This window comes from Syzygium oleosum, unplaced genomic scaffold (assembly GCF_021117445.2).
Source record: "Syzygium oleosum isolate NSW1041296 unplaced genomic scaffold, Sole_v2.1 Sole_v2.01, whole genome shotgun sequence".
NCBI lineage: Eukaryota > Viridiplantae > Streptophyta > Magnoliopsida > Myrtales > Myrtaceae > Syzygium > Syzygium oleosum.
In genome coordinates, this window is record NW_026607485.1 from 9,466,873 (window position 1) to 9,479,482 (window position 12,610).

Sequence of the window (12,610 nt, forward strand, 5' to 3'; positions counted from 1 at the left end):
AGTCCCCTAATTAAATCCAAAATTCGGAATTACCAAAAATGGGTCCAAGGGCATTTTGATAATTTTTCGGTCCCGGGTCAAAATTCCAATTTTCGCACACACGCGTTCCATATGTGCGTGGCCAACATAATATGGCGTCGGAATCGCGAAATTCACTTTTTAAGTCCTCGAAAATTGACTGCAAAGTTTCGGGAATAAAATAATATTATTTTTTTCAATTTTTGTCGATATTCCACTTTTTGGCCAAAACCACTCTAAATGTGCGTGGCCACCCCAAAATGACATTGGCCGCGAAAAATAACCTCAAATGGCCTTCGAATCCGGTCTCGGTGCCCACAGGGGCAAAAACGTAATTTCTCACCCCCGGACCGAAATTCCAATTTTCACTCGTACTAACCCTAAACGTGTGTGGCCAGCGTAATATGACGTCAGATTCCCAAAAATAGTCTCTTAAGCCTTCGAAAATCGACCTCGAAATCAGGGCTCAATTCCGTGAACAAAACTCGCTAAACTTTCAATTTCAGGGTCTCTCACTAACGGGCGGCTGTTTAGGAGTTACGCGTATCGACCTAGGGCTATCCATATCGTAATGGTCTCGATCATTGAGAGAATGAGAAATTATCATTAGTTCCAGAGGTCACGATCGCTCGGTTCAAGTTCAAGACTGGTTGGCCATGTGTACTTTCGGTCTTGCAGAATCACCTGCGATCCGATAGTTCATCGTTGGCCTTGGCCAAACCAGATCCGTTACCTTTCCTAAGATCGGTCCATACTGGTTCATAATATTCTCTCGTCATTTCTCGAGATCGGTGCCCAATTCACGATCGGGTCTCTGGTCCACGTATTATTTTCCTAGTTAGCCATACCCCATTGGTTAGTATCCCGAGAGTGATTAGCTCTGGGCGAGACTTACTAAAATGAAATGCGAAATATGGTCAATTTATTGATCCCGGAATTACATCGAAATTCAGGCTGTTACAATCTTACCATGGACCACTGCGCGTGCAATCGAGAGCTATGGCCAACCATTTCCATAGGAGGAGTTTTAACTCCACACTCAACTCCTTGTTGACGAGGTTTGATTTCTAGTGAATACTCAATTCAATGGTTATCTATTCAATTCTATTCCTATCCGCCTTAGAATCGTTTCAAACCCATGTTTGAAGGATATTTTATCCTATCCACACCGTTTCAAACAGGATTTAATCAGTTTAATCCGCGGAAGGAATAATGACCAAAACCGATTGAGTTTTTGAGGTTTTATCGAATCCGATCAAACTCTTACTGGATAACCCTTGATCTTAATTCAAACTCGACCTAATGTAGGTTATGAATACCCCTCTTGGCTGAGCAAGAAATGGGAGGGACGTGTAGAAAATTTTTGAGAAAATGGCGAAACTCTATTCCTCGGCAGCGCAGTTTGACAAAATCGACAAGTACGCATTTGTTAACTGTTGGATCACGCTCAAAATTTGTGGAATATACAGTAAGACACTGATCTTGAGTTTGTATGGTAGGATTGGTGACAAAATATCTAGAAGTATGTCTTTGACATAGAAAACTGAACTAGTCAGTTGCTGGATCAAGACAAGAGGGATCAAGACAAGAGAGCTCAATGCGCAGTCTAGCGAAACGATGAGTACGTGTTCATTCTAGGTTGGAATGCGTTAAAATTTTGAGGAGATCTCTCTGACACATAATTCTTCAACCCCAAACCCACCAAAGGAATCGAGCATTAAAGATTTAGAGACCTAGAGATTTGACCAAGAGCTACCAACTACCGCCGGACCCAATCCTTGGTTGTGATGCATGCCAACTCTGGTGGTCAGCTGTTTCGACGTGCCCAACCGCCACTGTGATCTCCTCACCTTCATCGCCTTTACTATTGTTCCCTCACGGCGGTATCACCACCTCCCTTTCGCCAATCGTCGTCGTCTAACTCTCCTTGCCGGTCATCGTTGGATCAAAGTCCAATTTAGGTATTTTCTTAAACTAAATCCAATTAGAATATTTGATTACCTAATTTGGATTGGTGTGAAGTCTTAGGCATTTCTCAAATAGGAAATTTTCTCTTTTGATTCGTGCATATGTGCGATAATTGGGATTTTGATCTTTGAGACCAAAGATTAGATCCCGATTACCTTTATTTTCTATTTTGGATGTGGCAAATATTTGATTTTGTGAGCTTGCAGATATTGCATGTCATTAATATATGAAATTTTCCTATATTTGAAAATACAAAAAAATTGCATTGCATTCAAGATAGATTACATTCATTTGTTTTCCTAATTTAGCATAACATAGTTAGGAATTATGTAGTAATAAGAAAATTATTTAATTTAGATAAGGATTCAATCTAAATTATTTTCTAGTTTAAATTAGGGTCATTATATGTTTTAAGTAGTTTCCTATTTTAGCTTCAAAAGAAAATCATAAAAATATAACATGCTTATTTCATATAAAATTAGTTAATTTTGTAAGATCCACGTCATATATTGCCTGTCATTTAGTGATCATATGCTTGAGGGTCATATAGTTTACGTCATACATATTAATAATAGCATCTCAAACGTTGCATGTAGTTTAATTTTTCATAAAAAGAAAATACCAAAAAAAGTCAACGTTGCATCAATAGATTATTATTCTTTTTAACAAAGTCACTTATGTTAGGAGTTCTAGAGCTTGGTTTTTTTTAATTAATTTCTTTAAAAAGAAAGCACAAAAATCTCGTACCTAGTTTAAATAATAGGGTTACTTTATAACTAATATTATTCTGTCATTAGAATTGCATGTAGGTTGTATTTTATTTAATTAACATAGTATGCATGTCATCTGAGATGTTATGTTAGTTTATCAATGCATGTTAGATTAGAACTTATATTGTCATAGCATTTATTTTAAGTCATGCTTATTTTAAACAAGAAAAACCCAAAAAGAATTGATAGACATTGGATTTAGAAATCATGTTTGCATGCATATTTTTAATTAACATATTGCATAACACTTTAGTCATTATCATAATGAAGTCATGCTTTTGTTTGATGCATTAAGGTTTTTGCCCTATTTCTAGCAATTTATTTATTGCTTTGATTTATTGATTGTTAATTTTTTGCTTGTGCACCTGGATGGTCACCTCTCGCATGTTAGTGGTTTAAGATTAAAATTGGCAAAAAATGCTTGCAAATTATTTTAAGTAAAAATATACCGAAAGGGCTTAAAAGTATGTTTGAAATAAAAAGAAAAGGTACCGAAAGAGAGCTAGATGCATGACCAAGTTTTGTATTCGTTGAATCTCTAGTTTGTAGAAATAAAATGTACTCCCGCATTTTACTTGGGTTTCTAATTAAACCATATTAGATTAGTGGCGACTCCTATATTAATTTATTTTCTTGTTTTAATTGATTAGATCAAAACCTCAAAGTTGTAATTGGTATGGGCTTGGGATAGTTTGTCTGCGCTAAGCGTTTGCTTAGTAATCCCTTAGCTTTTCTTTGATGCAACCGATTGTCGAGCAATGTGTAGCTATGAAGGAGCTCGAAGCGACAGGACTTGAGCAGAGGTCAGGCATGTAGCAGAGCTGGAGTTGTCGAGAAGCTCTTGGAGTGTAAATAAATTAAAAGTATGGAATGTGCTTTGGGTGTAGTTAGCGATATATGCTTTATTCCTTACCTCAGTTAGGCCTTTTCTCCCCTTCTATTTTCTAACCTCTCTTCCCATTCAAACATCGCCATCGCACCTTTCACTGTCCCCACATCCCTCAGGAGATCATGTTCCGTTGTCATCTTGTGCTTCATGCTCTTCAGCTTTAACATTGTTTTTTTCGACTTTTAAGCTTTAGCCTCGTTCACGTTTCTCTTTCGTGAGAAATGAGCGAGCCCACCACGTAAACAAGCCCCAGAGATCGATCTTACCGGCTCATAAGTTGTCGTGTTGTGTGGGCTTGGAGTGCTATAAATAGGTCACAAGGCACCTGCAGTTTTGCTCCACGCAAGCCTTCCTCCTTCACTTCACTCACTCCCTTGAAACCCTTAAACTTTCTCTGCTCCACTCGTTCTTTATTCCTTTTCCATGCGTCCGAAAATGGCCGGAAACAACAGCTTCATGACCGGCTTACTTGCCCTCCTCGACAACGACAAGTTCATGAAAGATGTCACGAGCAAGCCATGCTGGGGCAAAGAACAAGTTAATGTCAAGTATTACTTGAATCTCGTTGAGAAAATCCTCAACCAAGCCATGGCCATTGTGGATGATGTTGCTAAGAACACTCAGCCAAAGGTAGATGGTGGGCAAGCAGATTCAACAACATGCTCTAGTCTCCTTTCCATTTACTTGTTAGTAGTGAATTTTCCTCTCAATAAATGCCAAAAACCTGAACCTAACTGGTTCATGGAATTTGCAAGGTACTCCCTAGACTTTTAGGTAGCTAGCCTCGTGTTCAACTCCTTATATTACCACAAAGAAAAAAGAAAATATATTCAAGTTCTTAGATGATTAGTTGCGTCACTACTACATTTTGCCTGTAAAAACATGAAATTCATGGCAAATAGTCCAATATTTCCCATTTACTTGTTACCACGGTTAATTGGTTCGTTCTTAATGCGCGATTGTTTTTCGTGGCAAAATTTCTTTGCTTCTCAAATTTATATCAGGTTTCACTCTTGTTCAGCCAAAATTTATAAAGATACACAATTTTTACATTCTCTCATGTTCATAATATTTCATGATTAGGACTCACAAGGGAATTCATTTTTCCAGGGTGACCAATGTCAAAGCAAAAGCTCAACCTCTCTTTCTTTAGAGACTTCTATTCCTTTGTCATCCACCATTAACGAACTATGCTATCAGGTAATCTCAAATTGAGAGAGCTATTCCTCTCTCATAAATGTGAGAGCTCCAGACCTTTTCAGTTTTCTTTTTAAATGACTTAGAGATTAGAAGAATTTGCATTTTATATACAACTGATACTAAAGTTAAAGCTACCTTTTCTGCAGCGCTAAAATTGTTTATTTTATCAGAAAAAAAATCAAATCAAATACTTTGTCGTGGCCTTTACTATGGTATACTTCTCAATCTTGTTACTTCCCATATTCAATGTCGAAAACTATGTACCCACGACAGATTACTTGCAAGGCCCGATCCAACGATGTCCACCAAACAATGGCATCGCTTTTCAACATGTTGTCATCCTTTTCATGGGATGCCAAGGCTGTGCTGACACTCTTAGCTTTATCAGTGTACTATGCCGAGTATTGGCGTCTTGCTCAAATTGAAGAGTCAGACGACCTTTTGAGCTTAACGGCGATGTTGAAAGGGTCACGTGCAATTGGTAAGTCCTCCAACGCAGAGCGGATCAAGGCTTTTATGGCGCTTAATAATCTGATCAAGGTGACTTTGGAGTTCACCAAGTGCGCTGTTGAGTTTATGAACTACTCCAAAGATTTTGGAGAATTCTCAGCATCAATCGACATATCAGCCCGTTTTTATTACATCATTGTCATCGTACTTGGCTGTTCAGTTCAGTTCAGTGGCTTGATTAGCGTGAGCAATGAGTATGTCATAACCCTTTGCTTTTGACTACCTTTGTTAGCAGACTTGGAATTAATTCCAAGCTCTCTCTCTCTCTCTCTAACTGTTTCGCATCAATGCTCAACCTATTTCTTGATGACTTCAGATTCCTAGGGAAAGATCTGTGGACCTTCTCAGACCGGGTCACGACGAAATATGAATCCTTCAAGAAAGAAGTGGAAAATCTCAGAGAAAAGCACAGTGAGATCATTGTTTGTTTTCAGATAAAACGTAGTTCTCATCATGGGAGGAAGCGTTCATGCATCTCCTCCAGATTCCTTTTTATGTACCCAGATTTTCTTTGTCAAATCTATATATGGAATAAAAGTACTTAAGTTTAGTGATTCACATTATGCAGCGGAGCAAATTTCATATGAGAAGATTAAGCAACTTTCCAAACATTGTACTGATATTGTGGAGCTTATGGCCGCACTGTTTTGCACCAAGAACGATTTTTCGACCGTTTATCAATGTTCAAAGAGGACAGCGGTTAGCTTCTCAGTCCCAAAAATTCTTATTGACCTTTGCTTACTGGTCATCACCGTATATCAATGTCCCGAGAAGGGAATGCAAATCAACTTACTAGTAATTAACTGAATTTGAAATTCTTAAATATTTCTTTTGTTCGCATGAAAAATGGAAAAATAACAGCATGGTTTGATCACTCCATGTTATAGGTAAAGGTGGAGAAGTTCAAGGACAAGATCGTGATGCTGCTTATTTCGGACTTGAACTTGTCGGATGAAGATAGAGACACCCTTACTGGCATCTACAGTGAGTCCACCTTCCAATCTAGTAACTACAAAATTATGTGGGTTCCCATTGTGGAGGAACATAACGAGGCGATGCAGAAGAAGTTCCTGGACAAGAGATCTGAGATGCGTTGGTACACAAGCAACTCCATCGTCAGCAAGCCAGCAGCAAAGTTCATCCAGAAGAAGTGGCAATTTAGGCAGCAGACTAAGGTTGTCGTGCTGAACCAACAGGGGAAGGTGGTGAACATGGATGCAATGGCGATGATACGCCTTTGGGGACAGAAAGCCTTCCCGTTCACGGAGTCAAAGGGCCGGGAACTCTGGAACAGGCAAGGGATCAACTGGTTCAAGCTCGCAGTGAACAACATGATCTTCCCTGATGTCGAACAAAGCGTAAGTTACAAATGCGCCATGACTTTGATTATCTAGGTCATATTTTCATCATTCATCTCTAGTTGGTCGGATCTTCCTCCTCCCAGGCTTCTGATTGGTGCGTTACAAAACTGGACACATCACTCGCATATATTTTTATTGTGGTTTACATTTAGGTGATGTCGCGCGACCGAACAATCAAAGTCTAGTTGGAGATCTTCTTCCAAGTAGGGAAAAAACAAGACACCCTCAATTATAAATTCATCTGATAAGATTATTTAATGGTTTAGTCTTTAAGACGCTCGACCATGCAGAAACTCGCACACTATTGGCAAAAGCAAGTAGAACAAGCGTCTATTAATGCAAACTTCATGTAAAATTCAACCGGTCTAAAAGTTTAGATACATCTAACATCACATATATCGAATTCACAAAGGAATCATTCGCAAGATAGATTAAAAATTTCTGACTAATTAACTTATAACCTTGTTCTTTCAACATGGCCTGTGTCCTATATTGTTGGCCAGTTTGAAAGGGAGGAGCTCATATTCTTGTACGGCTCGGCTGAAGACTCCCAGACTGTCCAAAAAATTGAAAAATACTTGAGCGAGATCAAAGGCTATCTTGGCCCCTACAAGGCCCTCAACATCAGCACCAAGAAAGAGAAATTCCTGACCCGCCTCGAGAGCTGCCTGTCCTCGAAGATGCAGGCCAGTTCGGACGTCTACGATTCCCTGACGCAGGAGCTGCTCGAGCTCTACACCAGCTACAAGCAGTGCGGTGGGTTCGCTGTCATTGCGAAAGGGTCGAGCGTGGTCGTCAGCACTCGTCTCATGGATTTCGAGACAGTGCTGTCGCAGCACCAGAAGTGGGTAACTCAGGCACAGGCTTTTGAGGCTGCCTTCGAAAAGTACTACAATGAGGACGTCAAAAAGCCGCACTGCCACCGTTTCTATATCCCCAACGTCGGCAACAAACCGGAGTGCATCAAGTGCGCCAAGTGCTCTCGGTACATGAAGACCGCTGTCGCCTTCGAGTGCTGCCACGGTGACCAGCCGATGCCTTCGTTTGGCGCTCCACAAATTCTGGAGCGGTTGGACTGGTCAAGTCCAGTTCCAGAACTACGTGAACCGCTTCCAGTTCCACAAATTGGGAAAACTCTGGCTGCTGCTCCCATGAGGGAAACTCCGGTTGCCATCTAGAATAAACACTCTTTAGGTCGGTCGCGTTTTCACGGTAGATGTTGCTTTTGATTAGACACTGTGTGCTATGAATAAAGGTTTTTATGATCTTTAACTGGGTTGTACGCGTTTTGTTCAGAAGTTGATGTACTCTGCATGCAGACACTGTGTGCTCCGAATAAAAGTCATTATGATCTTAATTGGGTTCATTAATTATATTGTTGCGGCACACACAATAAGACTTTCTAGGGATAACATCGAGAGCTTCTGATGTTATTTCCATCTCCTACGACTATTTCCATTCATTCCATTACCTTCTTTCATTTGTTAAAACTTTTAAAGCTCAAATGACGCTTCATCTAATAATTTAACCTTTTAAAATATTTGATAATTGTTTCATGAAATTTTACACAATCCCCCGTTCATCCCTTAGCTTGATGGATTTGGCCGAACCTAGACTCTCAACGTCGACATGCACAGCTTAGTCCTTTCCGGTTGTCCACGATGAACCTTGGCAACAACACATTCTTTCATGATCCCCAAAGGCAACCACAGCACACAGATAGGAAACTTTAGCGACGCCGATCCAAAATCGGCTGCACCCGGGGCATTCGGCCTGATGGAGCCAATCGGATGGATCACATGGAGGCCACCCTAAACTCATATGATTCAATGGATCACCTGCACTCGACTTATATGCTACAACACTGGAGACGATTATTCAACATGTAAGAGATGACTATTAGGGTTTGACGGCTTTGCGCTCTCTAGTGTCTTCATGGAGAGTGTTGAACGTAATAAATCGAAGTCCTTTCTTAAGTTTTTACACGTATGGACTATAGATTTAGCACTTATTTTCTCGTTAGTGTGTAGCGATAACACATTATTTCTGAGGCTCCATTTGTTTCAGGAAAATAAACAATTTGAAATATTTTATCCTAAAAATGATCGCTCGTATTACTTGAAGTAATTAACCAATGAAAAATGTTTTCATTATCAATAATAATTTATGTCTAACTATTTTCATAGACGATAATAGTATTTTCCATTTATTCATTTTTGTAAGCGATAGGAGCAACCGTTTTTAAAAAAATATATTTTTCAAATGATTTATTTTCCGAGATAATTAAATACTTCAATTAATTAAACCAATGGAGTCTTACACAAGGTGTGATAATGCGCCATCTATCACCACATCCTCGAGATTGGAGTCCATACATGGTCCACTGAGAACTTTCTATGTGAGTCACCTGAGAAATCCCTCTCTAATTTCGGAATCTATATGTTCAATTTTGAAAAAAACCTATACTATAAATACAGTAAAGAGAAATAATCGCGTGACAGTAATAGTTTACTCTGGACCACAAAAAAAATAATTAACAAATAATTATAAATAGTTGTGGGGTTCACTTATTGTCACGCCCCGTACCCCACGAAGCGCGAGCATCCCATCTCCGGTTGTTTGTGATGCAACGCTCCCAAGATGCGTCGCCGACCCAACGCTCAATCAGAGATAAGTCACATGCGGAAATAACGTATATAAATATATATATATACACCCGTACAAAACAACACACGTGAGACCAAAGTAGAACAGCCATCAAACAAGAATATACACTTGTACTACTATAGTAAAAACCCTTTTTACACTATCCTTTTAAACAACTCCGAAAACCTACGGCAGTCAACTGCCACTATATCAAAAAGGGTAAGTGGCACTGGTGGTTAGACTAGCTAGGGTATGAACGCTATTCAAAAGAGACAGTCTTCGCTTCCCAGGGTACCGGCCTGCTCTAGGGCTCCCAGTCAGGGTCTGAGGACTCCGATGAATCACCCGATGATTCCTCTGAAGACTCCTCCGAATCCATGGCCTGTGCTCGCTCATCCTCGGCTGCGATCCTCTCATCCTTCGAATCTAGCTCTAACTCTAGGTCCAGATAAAGACCTAACTCATCATCTTCCTCAGCTCCTATCTCCACATCGGACCCTACCTCGGCGACCTCTCCAATTACTTCCTCATCATCTATGTCCATGTCTTCGAGTTCCTCTTCCACGTCATCGAGCTGATCAGGATCTTCGGCGATTACTTGAGGCTCCCCAGGCATGGGCTCATCCACGCCGTCTACGTCATACACATCCTGAGGATTGACTATCTCACCATCAGCCATTCGTGGAATCATCAATCCATCTTGGTCGACCGGCACATCAAAAGTCGTAAGGGGTTGCCCTAGGTTTCCGTCTGCATCTCGTAAGCACCATGCCACGTACTCCTGGGTCTGATGAAAGTACTCTCCCACATTTATAAACACCACGGACCGGTACCTTACGTATGATTCCCCATTTCCTGCGGGGTAGGTACTGGTATACTGGTGTATCTGTACAGGTATTCCAAAAAGCGGCGGTTTCGGCATCTTTACGGCTGGGGGTCTGAAAAGTTTCGGTTTACACAACCGTGAGACGAATCTCAATGAGTTCAACCCCTAAACCTAGGCTAGGCTAACATGCAATCTCCTGACCAGAAATAAATATTTGAAACCATAATGCAACAACAATCAAATAATTCTCTGACCCTGCAGGTTAGGCAGTTCAATAAATAATAATCACGGCACGTACGTGGCACACATTATCACACGTACGCCAATCACATGCTCATGCACCGAGTCTCACACACTCGCATGCCAGTCCATGCATGTTCATGCATGCAAATGTCGTCGACAGGTCACGTACATTTCCCGGCCCACTGGCCCACACTGGCAATCGCCCAATTTATTATTTATTACGACGACTCGAGTCAACAACATTCACGGCCCGGTGCGTCTAGCCTGCTTCAAAGTGCATGAGGCGCAGCAACCGATCTGGCCCAGTGTCTCTAGCCTGCTTCAAAGTGCATGAGGCGCAACACTGATCTCCTTACGAACCAGAGCCTACTTCAAAGTGCATGAGGATGGTTGTCTTCCGGACGTACCGGGCATTGTCCTGCTTCAAAGTGCATGAGGACGGTATCGACCCGAAGGTCACGACCCGAAGGCCCTTAGGTGATCACACAACCCATTATTATCTGAACCCCGCGTAACACGCATCAGGGTATTTTAGGTGATCACATGCTCATGACAGGCACGCAGTCTCACACAATTTCATCACAAGCCTCATTCTCGGCATTCATAATGCGTGCCATGAAATGCAACATGAGCATCCACATAACATAGGCACATGCACACAGTTCAATCAGAGTCATTCCACAGTGCCTAATTCACAAGCCACGTACTTACTTGGCCTATTAATACCGTGCGGCCCAATTCCAAATACACAATTCAAGCCATCAATTGGCCAATCACACTCCGCACGATTCAGCCACACAAGCATGCAATATGGCATTTTACAATTAAACACAATTGATCACCAATCAATCAACAGCCAATCATTCTGGGTAATCCCGACCATTCAGCTAATAATTCTTGCTGTCCATTATAATTCGGTACATTCCTAAAAAATATGGACAGCCGATATTTTCTCAACCGGGTCCAACAATTATCTGTAATAATCCCACTAATTTTCTCGGATTTTATTTCCACCAAACCATCCTCAATCCAGTCCGAATTACACACTGATACTACCCAAGCCTGTCCAAAATACACCGATAATACCTAAGCCAGTCCAGAAAAATGCACTATCAGTCCTAATCCGGGTTTAGGAATTTTACTCACTTAATCCAAGGTCACGACGACGGGGAACGGCGGCCGATCACTGGTGAACAGTGAAACCGGCGGCGGAATTCCCGGCGACGGCGTATGGACGGCGTGAACAGCGACCTGTACGGACACGATGAACAGTAACCCCTGTACGGACACTATACGGACAGGCTGGGAAACAGTGGCCGGCGAGATGCCGGTGGTCGGCGCGACGGCCGTACGGACGGCGACTGTACGGCGTTACAGTACCGTCCGTACAGGGACACTGTACGAAACGGGTACGGTCGACGTCATACGGCGTGGGCCGGGCGGAGTGGGTGGCGGCAGACAGCGATCGGAGCTCGGCGAAGCTCCGCGAGGCTCCGACGCAGCGGCGGTGCTAACCCGGGAGAGAAAAAGAGAGAAAAAGAGAGGGAAAGAGAGAGAGAAATGGGTCGGACAGGGACAAGGCCGAGGCTGGGGGCTGTGGTGGTCGACGGCGGGGCACGGCGGCCGGCGGCGGCGCTCCGGCGGCCGGCGGCGAGCTTTGGCGAGGCAAACCGAGAGAGAAAATGAGAGAAAGAGAGGATGATCTGCTGGTGGGGGTGGTCTGGCCGTGAGGGAGGGTGAGGAGAGAGACAAAGCAGTCCAAGTTGGTCAAATATATCAGCCCAAGAGTGCCACGTGTCGCCGATCCGCGAAAAATGACCAAAACGCTCCTAATCTAACGGTTCTAAAGAGATAGGCTTAAATAATTGAGGGGCAATTAGGTCTTTGGTGCCAATAATGCAGCTGATAACCTCTGGTAATTATCCCAAAAATATCCCAAAAATTCGCACCCGAAAATAGCCCAGGGGCAAAATCGTCATTTTTCCAGTCCCGGGGCGAAATTCCAATTTTCGTACATACGCGTTTCATATGTGTGTGGCCAACAAAATATGGTGTCGGATTCGCGAAATTCACTTTCTAAGCCCTCGAAAATCGATTGCGAAGTTTCGGGAATAAAATAATATTATTTTCCCAATTTTTGTCGAAATTCCAATTTTTTGCCATAACGACTCCTGGTATG

At 42.0% G+C, this 12,610-nt stretch overlaps 1 protein-coding gene across 1 annotated transcript; it reads left to right on the forward strand.

Annotated features, from left to right (window-relative positions):
• The first annotated feature begins 3,969 nt into the window (after window positions 1-3,969).
• LOC115677722 (protein SIEVE ELEMENT OCCLUSION B-like) lies at window positions 3,970-8,089 on the forward strand. The gene is made up of 7 exons (XM_030600936.2): window positions 3,970-4,275; window positions 4,756-4,845; window positions 5,119-5,549; window positions 5,672-5,766; window positions 5,924-6,054; window positions 6,243-6,713; window positions 7,220-8,089. The coding sequence occupies exons 1-7, from the start codon at window positions 4,069-4,071 to the stop codon at window positions 7,892-7,894; spliced, it is 2,100 nt and encodes a 699-aa protein (XP_030456796.1). The 5' UTR covers window positions 3,970-4,068; the 3' UTR covers window positions 7,895-8,089.
• The last annotated feature ends 4,521 nt before the right edge of the window (window positions 8,090-12,610 follow it).